The 20,161-nt window shown below is 42.9% G+C and overlaps 1 protein-coding gene across 6 annotated transcripts in view; it reads left to right on the forward strand.

Annotated features, from left to right (window-relative positions):
• HYCC1 (hyccin PI4KA lipid kinase complex subunit 1) overlaps positions 1 to 20,161 on the forward strand; it is a 431,878-nt gene that overhangs the window by 110,526 nt on the left and 301,191 nt on the right. For all 6 annotated transcript variants that reach the window (XM_078663565.1, XM_078663562.1, XM_078663567.1 and 3 more), the window contains exon 2: positions 5,267 to 5,349. In XM_078663565.1, the coding sequence (XP_078519691.1) occupies positions 5,299 to 5,349 (51 nt within the window). In that variant the 5' untranslated portion in view covers positions 5,267 to 5,298. The remainder of the gene's footprint in view (positions 1 to 5,266; positions 5,350 to 20,161) is intronic.

Consider the following 20,161-nt stretch of genomic DNA (forward strand, 5'->3'; position numbering starts at 1 on the left):
GCGGTGATAGAATGACAGTGTAGTTCTGGGATGGTAGTCTGGTGCCTATGATGTTTAAACAGGGCTTGGGTTTAGTTGTATAGAGTGATGTAGGTGGTATTTCAGTAAGGTGGGTATCAGTAGTATGCTTCTGGCAAATTAAAGTATTGTGCTGGGTTGATGGTAGTGGTAGCTTTTGGAAATAATAGTGATGTGTGGCAGTGTAGTGTGGTGCTGAGGTTGGAGTGCAATGCTGGGGAGAGGCACAGTGGTGCTTGACACTGGTAGTGTGGTGGGGTAGATAGTAGTATACTACTTGAAGAGAATGCAATACTATGATGCTGTAGTGCAATTCTGGTTGGCTGTAGAGCAGTGGTACAACTGCAATAGTGGGGCTGGTGATGTAGTGTTAAGAGGAATACAGGTAATGCATTGCAGTGTTGAGGTAGTATTATAGGGATTTGAGAGGGCAAACAGCTGGGAGCATGGCCAAGGTAATATTTTGGACATAGTAATGCAGCAGTAGTGCTATTAAGCAGACGATTGTTGTGTAGCAGGTAGTACTCGTCCCAGGAAGTGCTCTGTATATGTAGTGGACAGGCTTGTTTTTCAATCCAGGAAATGTTTGCCGGATTGCTGTTGCCTCCATGTCTGCTGCCATAACTAAAGCAATGGGCAGGAGTGCTTGTTTGTGCAACATCCCAGCTCACCAGTCGGACAAGAAGTTAGAATGCGTGACGGTATTTTTAAAATAATTGTCATATCCTGTATATTTAAAGCTCCGGGCGACAAAGCATATTACATTCAACACAAGCAATCAAATAAAGGCATTCTTTCTAGGAGTGAAAACGGAAAAACACTTTTTATGGGATGAAACATATATGTAGTTTTGAGTAGCCTTGGGTATCCAATACTGACCTCAAATGCACAGCTGCACTTTTATGTTAATGATAGAAAGAGAACGACCCTCCTCCGATCTGTGCTGTTGCAGAGAGGAAAAAACACGATTATTATATAATTATCTAGGAGACTTGGTTTAACATCACAGTGAAATGTGTGGGACCTAAAGGGCAAGCTCCATCCCTTAGTAACTCAATAGCTTGAGTAGATACTGTATGGGCATTAATGAGCCTTCCCTTGCTGGCCACACTGCTGCTGGCTCACGCAGCTGATAAACAATTATCTCAGCTGCTCAGAGGGAAAGCCCTCTTGCAGTGAAAGAACACATCTTTTGCAAAATCAAAAGCTGTACTCAGGGGATCCAAAATCTGGGGGTGCCACAGCAAGTCTCTCTGTAGTACTCCTAAACACTTTTTTTGATCACCTCAAGTCCAGCGACAGCTGCGCTGTCATACCAGATCTAAAGATAACATTAAATGAAATTCAGTGACGCTGCCAGTATAATGTAAAAACCTAATGACATTAATGTTAGCGAGCATAGCTTGTCCTTTTCACCAGAAACATTGTTACCACAATCCACATGTACAGATGACATTACTGCAACCCCATGTGTTCACTGAATTCCACGGCTGCCTAGTTTAGTTTCCACCTCATGCCTCTTTCTTCCACCACGCTAAACTTGTTGTGTCTTTGTCTCACTTTTGCACTTTCTTTTTCATCCCTCTTTTTTCGGTAGTCGCGGTTCTCCTATATTTCTCTTCTTCCTCCTTCTCTTGCTTTTAGTCTGATGATAAAAAAATAAAATAAGCCCTGGTTCCCAAAAATGAATGCCAGTGTCCAAACATGCATCTGTGTGCACAAATTAAACAATGATACTATTCCAAAAACAAAATATAACTTCAGTTTACACTGTTTGTGCCCTATGCAGTAGGAATATGGGTTTAGTCTTACTTTTCTTAGAATAGCAAATTGAGGGCACATTAATAGGTTCTGCGCCTCTAGCATACAGAATCCATATAATTGAGATTGTTAATTGATTTTTAATAAATTGCTGTCTTCGAGATAGCAACATGTTGCTCTTTAAATGCCATTGTAGGCTTGTTTGATCTTATGAATTTGCTACATGTTTGCCTTTTTTCCTCTTAAAGCCCCAAGGTTTTCTGTGTAAGATATCACACTGATTAAAATCGCTACTTAACGAGACACAACTATTCCCTTGAACATCTATCATCATCATATCTTTAAATTCCGAATAGAAATGGCAAACAAAATGTGTATGATTTAAAGACATTAACTACAAGGCCATTAGGGGCAAGAGGGTGAGTGGGATTTGCTTCCTCAATCAATTTCTTTGTACTCAACTCATTTATTGGAGTCTGTTAAGGTTGCAGTCGGGTTTTACGAACATAAACCCCAATTGCCATTCTGTAATAACTTTACCTGCCACTTCTTAGAAGAAACAATGAACCTGCTTGTACATATCTACTGTACTGTACTGTAGGTTATTAGCCTACATTTTCTAGTACTTGGCTTGTGAGAATGAAGTACATCACAACCCATTTCCTTTCATCCTAAGATTTCCTAGCAATCCTGATTTATTTTTTGTATCACTTCTTTAAATTCAAAATGTGTGTTCCTGGCTGTTTCATTACACAGCTATAAAGACTGTTTTTCTCGACAATATTGAATTTTCCTTTGCTTTTCTATTACATTTGTGAGGCAACTCTTCCAAATTCTCTCAGTGATCGATCCCGATTTCCCTTAATTTTAGTAGCGAGAATAGGAAAATTAATATCTATTATCGATTTATCCTAGGGCATGCATGTAACAACTACTGCCTCAATCATAAGTTCTACATTAAAAAAGTATCTATCACTCAACAATAAGGTCAATTAAAAAAAAATATATATTTTTAGCAATGCCTGCACATTTATGTGTTTTCAAGCCTCTGTTCCTCCCATGTATCCTAGCCTTAGAGATTAAGAGCTTATTTTCATGTGGGCTATTACAGCAAAGTGTTGCAGAAAGTGATTGCTCTCAAGTCTGTACAGTGTCTGTAGGGCATCATCAAAATAACGGAAGAAAGAAGTCGAAACACTAAATCCTTGAAGGTCAATTTTAAATGGTACTGAGGGTGCTCAATATGATGTAATGTGCCACGTTCATTCCCTATTGAGTCATGCAGCAATCTTTCTTTTATAATAATGCCCTGTATCTGTCGAGCGTTACCCATCTTCTTGACAGTTTCCAGTTGGATGCCCAAGGAGTGAAGTAAATCAGGATGAAGTAACAGTCTCTACTAACATGCTATGCATCAATGTTACTTTTATAGCTATAGCATTTCCTTAAGCACCTTTATTCTCATATTCTGTGTCCACTGATAGAGCTGCAGTGGTGCAGGTATACGCTTCCCTCTTTGCTTTTATTAAGCAACTTTTTTGATGCTTCATCCGTGGCTTTGAAGAGCTATCCTAGTTTGCTTTATTAAGAATAATGAACACAAAATAGAATTCCCTAATCAATGGATTCAATATAGTTGGTGTTAGCTTGCAAGCCCCTTTCATTTCGATTCTTATCTCCTTCTCCTGTCCCAGCCACCAAAAAAGCTTGGATATCGGTCTGTGTTGCTTCTTTCACCTCCTAATGCCTTTCCATTAAGGCCTCTTCCGCAGAGCTTTTGGGCATTTGTCTCATTATTTTTTAATATTTTCTTAAATCAGTTTTTTTTTCCTGCATAGGAGTGGTGGAAATCATTTTTCCATATTACATTATGGGCATATAATTGCTTAAAATTTCTTAATTTGATTCCTCAACCTTCTGACTCCAAGCAGTTAATGGAACCTACGCTAAACCTCGTTTCCAGTGGACTGAACTCTTGTACAATGGATTAAGCATGTCATCAGCCACAACCACAGTCTTTATACTGGGCTTCCATTAAAATATTTTGGGTTCCAAAATTTGCAGGATGGATGGTAATTTATCTGAAATAGGGGAACACTCTATCGACTTAAGTAGTTTCAAATGCTCCAGCATTCCCATTAGTTATGTATTACAAGAGTTTGTTGTCAGTGCAAACCATATTATACCCTAGGATTGTGCTAAAATTCCCTTTACCCATTGATCATGTCTCTGATCATCTGCTGAATCTAAGTGATTAGGGAAATCCAGGACACCTTAAGTGTCTTTAATAAATATTTGTAGATCAGTTGTTCAGGTTTGGTGAATTACTCAAACTTGCTCGCTTGAAAGTAACCTCTCCGATGTTCCCCTTTTTTTTATTTTACCCCCTCTATTTCTGCGCATTTTGCGCTTGTGTCCAGTTATTTAAATTTGTTGCCTCATGACTGGGTCTGACACAAGTTTGCATTCAATAATATGCCGATAATAGGCCGTAATAATGTCCCCGTGTAGTAAATTTAACAGTTTCTGGTAACTTAAGAAAACAAACAGATAAGGTCATGGCTGAAAAACACCTCACAAGTATAGAATTTCCAGGTGATTAAATTCAGGATGTAAACATAATTTTATAAGGATTAAAACAAATTATTGCTGGTAAATAGATCTACAACACATGCATGTGGAATTATGGCCATTGTCTTATGATGCCAACCTGCACTTTGCAGACCGTATTCCATTGCAGAATTCCACAGATTTTTTTGTTTTCCCACACATACATGCATACGTACAAAAAGTATACAATTTGAGATTACAATGTGCAGTGAAATTAATTTTATTAAGTATGTTGATTTGCGAACCAAACGTGAATGCTTTTCTCTATTACAAATAATGTTGGGTTTTTATTAGAAAAATACATCAAAAACCAGATGGGTACAGGTTCAATTGGAAAAGCTCACTGCTATCAAAACGAGTTTTTTGTCCTTTACAACTGCCATTTGCTGAAGGAATAACGTAATATTATAAAGCACGTGTAACATTATTAGAAAGAAGAAAATATATTGAGCGTTGGCTATTTGATTTGTTCAAACAAAACGTTTGGTGGAATAAGGTGTTGAGGACTCTAACAAGAAAGAGGAGTTTTCCTATTGCACCAGTCGCTGGTGTTTTGACTTTTCTCAAAGATTATTTAACAAAAATAAATGTTTCAGACTAAGGTCAGCAAGCAAAACTTTTTCTTTTATGCCTAGTAGTGGTAACTATGAACTTTAATAGGGTCTCACAAATATTTATCCAATTTAAAGATGATTAAGTGACGAGGATTTAGGTTTAAATTGATCCTAGATGCTCCACACAGTAAAGTATGTATGTTAGTCTCTGAAATATTTCAGGGGGCAGCACCATATACTTAGAATACAAAATACAAATTCAGCAAGCATCTTTGGAAGTTGGCCAACAAGATTTTCTAACTCTTGCATTGTTTTCAATCCAGGGTGAAATTTGAAAAGCACCAGATGTGGGAAAATGCTTGCTGTGGACAAAGGGGTTGTGGAGGAATGGCTGTCAGAATTTAAGGTAACAATGCAACTAATACTTGATTTTCAGCAGTGCACAAACTCTATATGATATAATTCGAAAATTAAACTTGTTTTGCTATATTTTCTATTAATAATTACTTGTATTAGTGCAATTGAACAATTACTAAAATTATAATTATGTCACGCCTCATATGCTGGACTATGTGAATGTTACTATGCATGGCGATCTTAACTTTCATCTCAAAGAAATTCCTTATCCTGATGCCACTGCTTTGATTGATGCTGTCACACCCATCCACCTAACCCAACTAGGTCGCTTGACTACCCATCAGGCAGGCCATGAGTTAGATCCTGTCTTCTCTAATGCTTCTTATTTGATTAATGCATTTCTGTGCCTTTCAGCTCCCACTAGTTCTTCTTGTGGTCCGGTAACTGTTCATTCATGCTCCAACTTTACTCCCAGGGTATTCTGTGAGGCCCGCTCCGCTCCCTCTCTGGTTCTAATTAATAATATTTACAAGTCTACGTAGAATTTCAGTGACTGGATTACTCTATCTTTACTTGATACTAGTGGTCTTTGAAAAAAATACCTACTTTTAGGTCTCTGCAACAGCCTATAGTATGGTGATCTTCTCCAACCTCTGAAACATAAGTAATGATTTGGCAACTTTTTGTTCTACTGGGGGTTCCTATCTCTCTGAGCTCCTTACAATGTGTCTAGGCACGAGAGGCCACACGTTACACATTTGCATGGATACAAAGTGTTCGTTCACGCAATGTTTAGTACAGAAAGGGCTGCAGAAGTATCTGTGGCCTCTTCTCTAAGCTTAAGGGTCAGCGTAATTTGAAAAGGAGGCACAAATGTCTACGTAATTCAGCAGCAGGTGTCATAATGAGGCTGACCTGCAATATCTTACTTTATTGCTTATGGTCAGTTATGTTGCGCCTTACACACAGCATTTGTTTGCCTGTACATCTGATAAGTGCATTGAATTCTGGTAGATTGGGCACTTCTATATTCGGATAAGTAAAACGTGGTAATCTGCAAAAATGCTCCCTTCCACAATAAAATACATCTAGGGGCTGTGAAAGTTGTGACATTAATCGAATGAAGCACCTTCAACTGCAAAAGAGACAAGACATATACAGATGAAAAAGCATATAAACAGTCACTGAAATTTCAGCAAAAGAATCCTACTGGAGGACAGTAAATGATCCAAGGACGTTGTCCCTTGAAGTAAATAAGTAACATGAAGCGCGTCCTTGCGTGACGCTACATCTGGTGGTTGGGAGATTATGATACTTGTGCAGCCCTTGCTGTAATAAATATTGCTGGAACGTACATTTTGAATCCATGCAAATGTGCAATGCGTGGCCTCTCGTGCGTAGGCCCCCATGCATTTAGGACCATCCTTTTCCTCCTGCATCATATTTCATACCCAGATCCATGGGCAAAGAGACCCGTGGGTACATGCTATCTCTATGTTCCCTGTAGAAGGTGTTTCAGAGTCAATGCATACGAGAGTATCCCTAAGACGGTGGCTTCCAGTGTGGCAAGAAGCTTTCCCACACTGGTGCAATCATAGACTCCACTCAACTGTGGGGGAAGAGGTCCATGTTACTCTACAAAAGCAGACCGGGCTTCGCCTACAGCAAAAGATTGAGCAGTGGTTTGAACCACCACTCTGTCTTTCACTACCGTGCTGTCCATGTACTGGAGAATGCATCCTGGACCATTTATGTACTACAGCTGACAGTGTAAAACAGGACCATGCATTAGTTGCATAACCCAGCCCATAAACCATTGCCAATTAACACCTGTGCCAGTCGAATGAACCCCACCCCGCAAGTGGGGGCCCACTCGGAAAGAATGCAGTAATTTAGGGTTTCAGGTACATTATTGTGTGCGATTGCATCGGTCTTTGGACAGGTCTCGGTGGTGCATAGAGTTGACCCAACTGGCTAGGCATTACATTGAGGAAGCAAGATGAAGGCACAGTATCACAGCCTAAGAAACCTAGATTTAGAAAGGGTCAAGGGGATATATTTAACGACCTGTCATTTCGTTTCCCCTACCTAAACATTATACACAAAAAAAGGAAAAGACCGGTCTCATCATATGGGGTATTTGTATTTCATCCAATCAGCCGCCCAACCCATCAAATGATGGTGCGGATATGGATATAAGGTAGAAACTCTAGCCAAACTGTTACACAGCGCCACAGTGCAGTTATATATTTAGACTGCCTGGAGTGATTTTAACCTTGACACTTAGACAAATCCTAATAAACTATTTTTTTCTGTCTGAGTCGTTAATTTTAAGTTTTCACCACAGCACTGCACTACACACCTTGAGCACTACCCTTCGAGTAACAGTTTGGCTAGAGTTTCTACCTTACATCCATATCCGCCCCTCATTTGATGGGTTGGGCGGCTGATTGGATGAAATACAAATACCCCATATGATGAGACTCCACCAAAGGGTGGTCTGATGGGAATATATGTCAGCCAGCTGTAACTCTCTCTGCATGATTTCCTTTTTTTCTCTGGTACTAGTACAGCAACATATATGAGACCGGTCTTTTCCTTTTTTTGTGTATACAGTATCACAGCCTACCATCCTTGTATTTGTTAGACGCAACAAAACAGGTTCCACTGGATTGTACGGATGCTCTCTGAGAGGCCAAGAAAGATTTTACATGCTTTTGCCATCCCAGCATAATAAAGACTTTCTGCATATGGTGACTAACAAGTGGTTTAAGCCCCTTTGTCCTTGAAGGCAATGCTTGGCTGCAGAGTGAAAATCTTTTTTTTTTTTATTGGCATTTTCAAGACTTACAAAGTCAACAGTAAATAAGAAAATTGACCGTTGCACAACAACATCCATTTTCCAGCCTGTGTACATTACAATAGTTTTCAAAGATAGACATTTCATGAAGCATACAATACATGCATTTAGTCAATCTTGTGTGATTTTAAATAGTCGACTAAGTAAAACCAATAATCCCTGGGCCTTGAGCTCGCAGGCAGTTCTTCCTCATAGGTCATCAGGGTATCCTTACAGTATGTCAAGTCTACAATCCATTGTTGGAGCACTTGAACCATTCCAACCAAGAGAGATTCTACGCTTCGCCATTAACAATGCAACTACACAGAACTTTCGCTTGGTAGCTCGTACAATAGGTACCAGTACCAGTAAGCATGAGCGTATTGTACATTCAATGGGGAGACCCACTATATCGCTCAACAGTTTAGTCACCTTCACCCAGTAGTCAGCTACCCTCGGACACCACCATGCAAGATGTATAAAGTCTGCTACATCTGAGTGACATCGTTTGCATTTCGAATCAGTGCTCAGTCCGTATCTGTGAAGTCGCTCAGGTGTGTAATAGGTCTGATGTATATATTTATAGTGTAGTATGCGTAGGTTGCCATTAGGTGTTAGCAGGCCTATAAGTTTGCATGTTGTGGCTCATTCCTCTGCTGTCAACGGAATGTCTAGACTGGCGTTCCATTTTTCTAATGCTTGCTCTGTGTTCCCCGCTATATCTTCTTGCAATTTAATTGCATTTAGAAACTATATGCTGTGCTGTGGGGGTTGTAAGCAATAGTTGCAAGATGGACAGTTGCTGCGGTTCTGCGGGGTATGACGGATACAGTTCCCGTATCGCTCTTTGCAATCTGTAATATGTGAATTTGAAAAGCACAGTCGGGTTACTTATAAATGACGGTTCATCAAGGGTCCTAAATTTTCCATCCTGAAACAGATCACCCATTATATCTATACCCACTTGTTTAGGTATGCCCATTCCCGCCTTTTCTTGAGTGACCGAAAGTTCTGTATGGTGGTGTAATGGAAGTGCAGCTGCATACAGTGGTAACTTGTCCGCTATCTTCCCCATTATGTACCAGGCTTCATTTGTTGCATCTATTGTGTTTATGTCGTGAGCATGCAATGGGGGCCTCCGGTGTGTTAAGATAGCTGTCAGCGGTATGGGAAGTGCGTCACCTTCTTCTATTGCGACGTGCGTGAGGAATGGAACTTCGTAATACCAGTAACGCACATATTGCGCTTGTGCACATAAGTAATAAAGTAAAAAATCAGGCACTTTAAACCCTCCCTGAGAGTATGGTAAGGTTAATGCTCGCATTTCTATCCTCTCCTGTTTGCCATCCTACGAAACACTTCCATCGGCGGCTTTATCGGAATATTATTAAATAAATAAATAAATTTAGGTAAGATTACCATTTACACTATAGCCGCTCGGTCAGCTAGTGAGAGAGGCAGATAGTTCCATCTTTTTATCTTATCTTCCAGAACACTTATCGCTCTACCGTAGTTTGCGTGAATAACTAGGTCCGGGTCTCTATGGAACCAGATTCCCAAATATCTTACTGGCTCTGTTTGCCATTCTAATGGGTAATCCATATGTTGTGGGCATGTGGTATCAGTCAGTGGGACAATTTGTGATTTGGACCAGTTGATTTTAAGTCCTGAGTGTTGTCCGAATTGTATATACTCTCGCAGTAGAGGATTTAAGTTTTGTGCTGGGTCATGGACATAGAGCATCATGCCATCCGCATACAGTGAGATGTGTAATGGACGCTGTGGGAATTGAAGTGCCGAATAGTGGTGGCCCTGTCTTATTTTGCACGCCAGTGGCCCTAACGCTAGTGCAAATAATAAAGGAGACCGGGGACAGCCTTGCCTTGTTCCTCTGGTAATTATTATTGGGTCTGATATATACTTGTTAATTTTAATTCGCGCAGATGGGGCTGTGTATAACATTGATACCCGTTGCAAAAATATGGGTGGGAAGCCCATTCTACGCAAAACTGTGTGTAAGTAGGGCCATTCGATGTTGTCAAAGGCTTTGGCTGCATCGAGTAGTACTGCTGCAGCTTTGGTGTTGTGCACCAAGTAATGTGATAGTGCGAATAGTGTTCATGTGTTATGTGCCGTCGATCTTTTCGGGATAAAACCTGGTTGGTCCGGTAGAACAACCAGTGGCATCAACGGTTGGAGACGTGTGGCAATTAGCTTGGCAATAATTTTCGTGTCTATGTTTATGAGGTACAAGGGTCTGTACGAGTCACAATATTCTGGATCCTTGTCCGGTTTTAGCAATGCAATTATCATGGCCTCTCTTAAAGTGGGCGGGCGTATACCCTTGTCGTGGGCGTCCCCATACATTTGTACCAATTGTGGAGCTAATAAGTCTACAAGCGATTTATAAAATTCACATGTAAAGCCGTCCGGTCCTGGTGCTTTACCATTCGGTAGGGACTAAATAATGGTAGTTACTTCCTCCACAGTGACAGGCAATGAGAGGTATTCTCTATGAGCGTCTGACAGCTATGCTATCGACACGTCAGATAAATATTCCATAATTGTCTCATACCTAGGTACCCCGTTAGACTCTCTAATCACCTGAACCATTTGCGGGATGCGACCTGCACAGATCTTAGTTGCTAAACTTCTGCTTGGCCTACCACCTTCACCATAAGCACGTGCAATCTGACGTCTCCTGACATATTTGAATTCATCATTGGCCTACGTCTGGTATTCCGCTAGTATCGTTCTTGTGTCCCCCAAAAGTTTAGTATCCTGTGTAAGTTCATATTGCTGCTCTAGATCGCGCAATGTATTTTCCCTCATTAAAAGTTGCTGTCTAATATCTTTAAGGATACCTGCGGTGGTGCGGATACAAATGCCCCTAATTGTTGCTTTATAAGCCTCCCACAGGATCCCTGGATCCTCAGTCTTTGGTGCATTCAGCTCAAAGTACTCGGCTACAGCTTTGTGAATAGTGTCAGTGTATACTGAATCTAGTAGCGCCTTAGCATTAAACCTTCAACTAAAGGGTGGTGGGGTATAATGCAGAATGGTTAGTGACAGCAGTACCGGGTTATGATCGGATAGTGTCCTGGGCAAATGTTTGATCGTTGTTGCCCAGAGTGACATGTCTGTGCCCAACCAATAATCTATGCGTGACCAACTATGTTGAGCAGCTGTTGTGTGCGTGACCTCTTTAAAATCGGGGTATCGCGTACTCCATATGTCAGTGAGAATCATATTGGACATAATATCTTTTAGTGTAGCTAAAGCACGCTTGTGAGGCTCAGTCGTGATTCCAGATCTGTCCAAGTCATCTTGCAATGCAATATTAAAGTCCCCGCCCCATAGCAATGGAATATCTCGAAATTCAAACAGTGTGCGCCACACCCGATGATAGAAGTCCGGATCGTCTACATTCGGGCCATAGGTATTTATTAATGCTAGTTTTTGTGAATGTATGACTCCCACCACTATAACGTATCATCCCTCATCATCCTTTAGTACCTCCGTGACAGTGAAGTTCAGGCCCTTTCTTACTAAAATGAGGACCCCTCTGGAGTACTAGGAGTAATTTGAGCTGTTCCAAATGTTGACGGTGTTCGCACTATTTGCTTGTAATCCTTTTAACAATTATTGTTTGCTTTACAAAGTGCATACTTAGTTTCTTCCTGGGATGAGTTCTGATGTGAAAATCCCCCATGAAGGGCCATTAAGGGTGTGTGGTGCTTTTTATAATGTGTCTATGTGACTGTACCTTTGTGTAACTTTGTGGGTTACTTTAAATTTTGTAGGTTTTGACTTTAAATGTCGCTTAAATTGAATTTATATGGCAAGTCCTTTGGAGATTTGAAAGTATAAGTTGCTATTTTGTGTTCTGAGTGAAAGAAGGATGCCAGAGCAATGCTCCAACAATGAAAGTTGTCTCTTTCATCATGGCAAAATTGCCTCTGATGTCTCCAACCTGGCTGTTAAAACGTTTCAGAGGAACGACATAACTTAAAACGCATGACATTGTTGCCTTTGACGCACTTCTTTTGTTCAGAATGCAGGACACCAAGGATGCAAAGCTCACCTTTAAGTAGACAAGCATTGGCAATATCAATAGGTATGGCTTATTAATGCACTGTCAATCCATGTACGGTAAGGGCTACCTCCTACTATCCATGCTGCCACCAAAGAAAAATGCCATAAAATATCTAGTTATCTTAGACATTTGAATAGCATTGTAATGGCATGTGTGTGCCCCTGAAAGGTCAATCTCAGGCAGCTGTATAATAAACAAAATGATCATGGCTGTGTGCAGGGCATGCAGTTTATTGTGGAAGCACACAACCTCTGGCCAATCAAAATATGTACTCCTGACTCCCAACATGTGGGCGGAGCCAAAGCCCCTGTCATGGTGATACTCACATAATTGTCTAGCAACAGCTGCACAGTGAAGCCAGACCATAAAAATAAAGAAAACATGTCAACATTTCGATAAAATAATGAATAAATGTAAGCTTATGTTCCTTAGGTTCGCCAGTGTGCATGGATGCCTCTCTGTCCAGGGTTGAACCTATCAATAGTGCAGCAGGTGCAGTAGCACTGGGGTGCACTGGTCTGAGAGGCCCACTTCAGCCTAGCTTAGGCTGTATTTTTACTGCCAAACACGGAGATGGGTGCAAGTTCATTACTTTCATTAAAGCATGTGGCACAATTGTTACGCCACTGGCTCTGTTTATGTTATGGGCGACACCTTCACAAAACTCTTGATTTTTAACCTACAGCATGCAAAATACTGCCTGCCAAAAACCTACAACTGGCTGTAGGTGTCACACATTACATGAAGCACGTGAACATGTTCATGCGCATCACTGTGCACCCACACCACTCACCACCCGCTGGAGGACTGTCAGTCACATATCCCATGATGTTTGACTTCGTACTGGCACTAATAACCCTATAAAGAGACTACCCATTGTGTGATGGCCCTGCTCAAAATCAAAGGCATCAAACTGTTCAGCATCAAAGACAGTGTGGCCAATGATCTTGGTAGAGTAAATTCTCATCTTGCAAAAGTTTGGAGTAAATTGTTGAAGCTAAAGGATGATGATGGATTCAACCCAGATCTGACTGGGGGTGAGTGTCTGAAACGTTTCAGCTCTCCGTCCGTCATCTCTTGTGTTTACTTCCACTGGATTAGCATAATATCTAAAACGTTCCTGAGAGTAACACATTCTAGAGATTACATTATACACCAATTTCTTTATATTAATATTATTCAATATTTAAATTTATCAGGGTTAAGTTTGGGGTTAGTGGGTCGTTTTAGGGGGATGGCTACTACAGTTAACATTGGGGTTGGAAGTACTCCGCAGGTTAGTGTAGAAAGTTTTCGGGGTTTCAATGTATACTGTAGGGGCAGGATGAAGTGAGGGTAGGCCAAAGTGATGGGTTTCCTGGAATGGGTGTTCTAATGTTAGATGCAGGAGTCACGGAAACGGTAGGTCAGAGTGATGGAATAACAGTGATTGCATATGGAAGGAAGATGATCATAGCAACAACATACACTCCATGAAAGTGGCGTTTTTCTAAGGACTCTATGCTGTTTTGGCCAGGATCACAAAGTCAGTCTGGGTGATAGGTGAAGCCAGGATTAGAACTTAAAGCTCAAGCTTTCACATTCTGATTAGCAAATGACATCTTTTCATTTTCACTAACAATACGACTATGGTAAAATATCGTCAAGAAAAAAAGGCATTACTACTGAACAACCGCGGTGATGTCAGCAATTGGGGCGATTGATATGGGTTGGGGGGATACTCGACCGTGGATATATTCATATACACCACTCCATGCATCAGAATGTTTGGAACATTACTATCATAGCTGATTCATGTTTATATCACCCCCCCCCTTGACATGTCTATGAGATTGTCCAATATAATGTCTTATATTGGGTGTTAAATCCAAAAGCAACATTAAACAAAAAAGGATAACAAGGAATTATAGATACCCTTTATTGTGCGCCCTGGAGTGAAAACCTGGTGACAATTGAGTGTTCTCCACCGCCCGCCTCCTACCAACCCTCTCCACGCTCTCGCTGAAAATATGTACTACAGTGGTGGCTGGTGAGATTTGAAAGTGGTGAGGCGTAAACTTTCCGCCAGAGTGCACCGGGGCGAGCGAGTGCAGCGAGTCTGAACATCCAAAGGGGGAATTTGAGAAGCAAGAAGGTTAATAAAGCAATTGTGAAAGTTGCTTGTTCTGTACAATCCACCAATAAACCCCATAGGCCTCTCGTACTGTCCTGCTTCACATGTTTCTGTACTAGTACTGAAGTGTCTATAGCCCTTCTACAAGCAGCACTGGCATAATTTGCATTGGGTACTGGTCTCCACGTACGGAGACATCCAAGTGTACGTTTGTATCGAAGCATTGAGACAACCAGGGCCACAGATGTCTCAGCTAAGGTTGTTGTGTAAGAACTGGTGGCAACAAAGTGAAGCACTCACTTACATAAGCATGCTTTCGTGGCTCTATGACTCAGACGACTGAAACAGGTCAAAGGCAGCATCGAGCTGGGGAACATGCTGCACAATACCACGGAAATACTTTCTTTAATAGTGTGAAATATAACAAACAACAAAAAGAATGGAACATTGCTAGCTAGCTGTGATAAGAGCGAGGTCTTCAAATATATACATTTAATCCTTTTGTAAGTCAAGAAAACAAGTACCACTGCCTTCTAATAATATCACTGTTAATCTATTAAATAACCCCCATCCAACGGCCTGACGTCTCCATGCACACTGCAGATACTCAACAGGAGCCAGAGAAGAAGCTGTCCAGCAGCTCAACAGCGACACACATATCACCCCAGCTGCGCACAACAGGACTTAGAGGTTTTTCCTCATTCCATCATCAATCAAGTTCCCGCTCATTAGCCTATCTCCAAATGAGGACTACTATGGCTTGGTTATGGGCGAATTTCTAAAACAAACGTTACACGCTGAATAATCATTACACAAATAAACAAAACTGCACAGGTCATTACGCACTAGCAGGTTATATACTAAACTACTGGCGGTTTCCTGATATCGAAAGGTGCTGGGGAAGGGTTGTATTACAGAATCACTCCACCTCAGTCTCTCCTTTCACGTATCCTAACACCACCTCCTCTGCTCTCCCTAAAATCCCTGCGTGCCAGAAAAGTACAGTTTTGTGAAAAGAATTCTACTTACAAAAGATCTCTGTTGTGGCCATGTATGTATCTGGCACTCATGACCCATTCCTTGTTCTCTGTAAAATCGTCTGAAGTCAGCCAATATGCGCGCACAGAAATCAATTTAAAGTTTTTCCCCCTGATTTGTACGTCTTCAATAATAGGATTTTAGGCTGCATCCGGTATGCGGAGCATTTCTTGCTTCCTGCTGTCCCTTTAGGCGACAATCACATGCAGGCTCCGAAGATAAGGCTCGTGCGGCCTAATCAGCATTACAAGACTTTTCTCTTCAGGGAAACACGGCGCTGCAGGAAGTGGACGCACACACTCCCAGAAACCATCCTACGCATGTACAGACATTTAAAATTGCACATATACAAATACATACACAAGCAAATACATAATTAACAGTCAGCAACTCTCTAGAACTTACACTAGTAGACTATTCAGGACATTACAGAAGAACACACTCCCATAAATCCTCCATTTAAGAGTTACTATGCTTTTTGGAAGCACTCGGTGAGGTAATAGGACTGTACTCCATAGATAAAATGTCTATAGGAGAAAAACATAAAGGGGTGCATTTCTGCACATAGCACTTTGAATTTTGAGGCCAGCAGTACATGTCCTTAACCCCTTCTGCGCTCATGACAAGGTCAGCTCGTCATAGGCGTAACCTGCGCTACGCGGAGGACGAGCTGACCTTGTCACGTAACGCGGGATTTTTGAAATCGCAGCGCGCAGCGGGAAAACCGCTAGCGCGCATGCGGTTACAGTAACAAGTCGATTCTTGAAAGCACTCCTCCCGAAACGGCAGCACATGATTCTCAGATACGGGTTGCTAATAAGAGGCTGATACCTTGGAGCTCAATGTTGAATAGATCTCAAACCAGACGCTTAAATGAATGTGTAAAGCATGCAATGAAAACAAATCTAACAGCGTGCCCTCATTTGACAGCTCTTTTTACAGTCTTGCACATGCTTATATACATTTGAAGAAAAGAATCATAGTGTAGTTGTTAAATATACTGACAGAAGAAACTGAGGTTGTGCAGCTATATCAAGGCCACGAGATATGCAAACTCTTTTGAAGGTTAAGTAAACATGATCTCACTTTTTCATTTTATCATTGTTGTGCTCTGCTTGTCGAAAAATCCAAATATGTGCTGCGTCATTTATGCATATTTAATTGAGCTGTAAATCTGACCACCCTCTCCGTTGATGCAGCCGCTTCACTTACAAGACTATCAATGTCTGCTATTGTCACCCGGACACGAGCGCGTACCCTCAAGAAGCCCTTATATTTAATTTTATAATTTTACTAATAAAAGTATATCTCAATCACTTTTCAAGGCACAGAGGCCGTTGAGAATCGGTTATATGATCACATGGGCCTGGGACGGATTGGAGTGATAGGTGTAGTGTGATGACAGGTTCTCAATACTTTGATTAGGGGGTGGAGTGAAAAGCAGATGGATTGAGGTATAGTAGCGAGTTATAAATCTATGAAAAACGGAAAAATGCATAATTGGGAGTTTTTGTTTTCTTCATAAGCGCAATATTTAATTTGAAGCAGGATTTCATAAATTGTGTGTGGGAGTTCGCAGGGCAATCAAAATGACTTTGTGTGCAGCTCGCAGTACTTGCGGGGGGGGTCGCGGTGGGGGGGTTCCGAGGGAGAATACAATTTAGAAAACTTACCTGACACCCTCTGCTCCTGGTCTGTGTTGGCGCCTCTTCAAACAGGTACAAGAACATCAGCACTGGAGTGGCAACCCCTAAGCCAATCCTGGCGCTGCTGCAGCACCAGGAGTGGCTTAGGGCACAGTTACTCCTCGCCCGCTAGCTGCCCATTAGGAGACAGAGGGTGTAGGAAGGTAGATCCCTGACTATGGTTGCCCCCAACTTTTTTTGCCTGGTGTTTTGCTGGTTTTCTGACTTAGTTGACCTGGGGCCCTGCTATTCAGGACCCCAGGCCTACTGCTCTCTCTGTAAAATGGATTCCATGTACCCTAGGTACATATCTAAATTGGATACTGAGTCACCTTATCAGTCCCTGTACAAGTGTACCTTAGGTACCCAGGGCATAGGTGTACCCAGGGCCTACCAGGGGCTGCAGCATGTATTATGCCACCCCTGGCTGGCCATCCAAATCTGACACAACTGGCTGCTTGACAGCTGGGGCAAGGTGGTGTAATCACCCTTTGCTTTAGATATAGTATACCTATATCTAACCCTAAAATGGACACACAGATCTCCTATCAGTCACTCCTATGGCAGGCCTTAACAATCCTGAAGGCAGAGTGCTTGGAATCGTGTGAGATGGTGCTCTGGCATGAGCTGAGCCTGTCTGCGGCTTTCGGGATCCATCCCTTAGCCGTTTCCATGATATCGCATACCATATACTCTTAAGTGCATTATAATCCTCGCGGTTAAATGCCAACTCTGGTATCGCTTTATCAAAACATGTCGAGTAAGGTGTCATACGAATTGGAATACTAACCCCTCGCCAATTCTGGCGACGGGGTTAGCATTCCACCCTTCTAGAGGGACACGACATGCATGTAACCTATAACCCGGTTAAAAGTCAGACAGAGCCTTAGCATCCACAAAATGGATGCTGCCACCGAGACACAAGTCTGCCCTCCTGCTGCTGGGAGTCCTCCCAGAGCAGGAGATAAGGACAAAGGGTTTCCTGCCAGGGGCGGTGCCAGCACCGTCCCAGACAGGGTTTTGTGTATTGTAGGTAGGCAGGGCTTTAGAGGAAGATGACTGCAAGTGGCACCCCGGTGCTCACTGTGCATAGGCCGGCTGAAACCAGTTCCAGGGGCACTCCAGCCCCTGGCCTGGGGAAATCCCGCCAAGGAAGTGGGTGTAACCACCCCCCTCCTGGTCCCACCCATAGGGCAGGACCTAGTCGCGTGCCAGCCCCCTTTTCCCAGATAAAGGTAGAGACTGGCCCCCTTCCAAATCAGATCATCTTTGAATCCTGAAACTACTTTCCACGAAAGGAACTCAAGACTTCTTCCTAAGATTTCTCCCTTGTGACTAAGGAGTAGTCACCCTGCATCCGCAGGCACCATCTTAAGAACACTGCGGTCTGCTGCAAGTCTCTCCTCCGGATCAAGACTGCCCAGCTCGACGAGAACCGGCTTCCCTGGCACCTCTGACCTCTACCTGCATCATCAGTCACGCTGAGATTCGTGGGTGTGACGAGACCTCGAGGGACCGGCCATCTTCAAGACTGCACGACTTCTTTCCAGCAAGCCCGCCGAGTAATTTCCTGGTGAGTGCTTTGGGGTCCGAGAAGCCCCGACCCTGAGCAGCTCCAGCACCGAAGTGCAGCCTCCCAGCATCTCCACGATCTGCGTGGGGCCCTTCTGCTTTTTGCTGCTCACCGCGTTGTTTGGCTACTAGCCCGCTGGCTTGTGGCCTTCTGAACGACGCCCGACGACATTTCTGCTGCTGGTCTGGTTGCTCCAGGCTGGCCCTTGCTCCCTTCCAAAAGAGGAGCACCCCGGACCCTCCTGGTCCACTCAAGACGCCATTTTGAGTCCACCGCGTGGGCTTGAATTAGCCAAGGCTTGTTGCCCAATCCTGGGTAACTTCGACGCCGACAGCTTCATCCATCGTGGGACAGCTCGCCTCTCCATCCTGGTCGCCGACAACGCCTCCTGGTCCGTGAGATCTGCAGAGCCAGCGTCGCCCACTCACCTAGTCGAGGTGACTTCGCCCGGTGCCATCCTGGTGCCCACTTAATCACTGGCTAGTGATTCAAGAACTTGGTCCCCTCTGCTTTCAGGTTTCTTCTTCCTTGATCCAGGCTTGGATCCATCGAACTTTTCCTTCACTGGTCGCCTGCCAGCAACTTCCTTCTTCCAGGCTCCTGGTCCGGCACGAGGATTCCCGACGTCTTTTCAGACCTATGCAGCTGCAGCCCCTGGGCTAGGTAACTTCGGCACTTCGGTGTCCCAGCATAGCCTCACTATCCTAGGGTCAGGATCCACTGTCGTTTTCTTCCTACCAGGTCGGGTTCGCCCGTGAACACTAACTTTGCCTTTACTAGCTCCCATAGACTTTGTCCCGCATCCCGCGTGAGAGTGCACACTCTGCACCCGAGTCCCCTAGGCCTCCTAGAAGTAATCTAACGATTCCCTAGTCAAGTCCTAGCGATTCCAAAGCCTATTAGTACTGTACTTACCTGCTAGTAATTTCGCATCCCACTTTTTAAGTATATGGTTTTTCGTGCCCCTCGGGCATTTGTGTATAACGTGCTAACTTAAGTATTTTCATAAGAGTTTTGTTGTGTGCTTAGCACCCTTTTCCTCATAAAGAGTACAGGGTTGTTGTGATTCTAATAAATACATTGTTTATTTTCATAACACTTGTGTGGTGTCCTTTCACTGGGTGTTCAAAGGGTAATGTGATGGTAAAACAGCTGGCTTAACACGCCCTCTAGAGTCTTAGCCTTAGACTGCTCGTATCCATGCTACTAGGATAGCTGGTCTATAAGGTTGACTTACAACCAATCATCAATAAGGGTTGTTTGGACTGATATATAGTGATCACTAGAATAGTGAACACTGCACATCAGGCCAACTTCTCACAGAGGGGTTCCTAATGGGCATGCGCAAAGAAGTGAAAACACAAGTGCGCATGAGTGGGCACTGGCAAAAAAATCGCCCTCCGTCCCCACTCATGCACACTTGTGTTGTGCTGCTGCCTGCTGCCCCATGTCTCACAATGCATGTCAGTCAACATGACGCCAGACCGCCCACCCCCTTCAGTCTCTGAAGGGGGTGG

The sequence above is a fragment of the Lissotriton helveticus genome, chromosome 10 (assembly GCF_964261635.1).
Source record: "Lissotriton helveticus chromosome 10, aLisHel1.1, whole genome shotgun sequence".
NCBI lineage: Eukaryota > Metazoa > Chordata > Amphibia > Caudata > Salamandridae > Lissotriton > Lissotriton helveticus.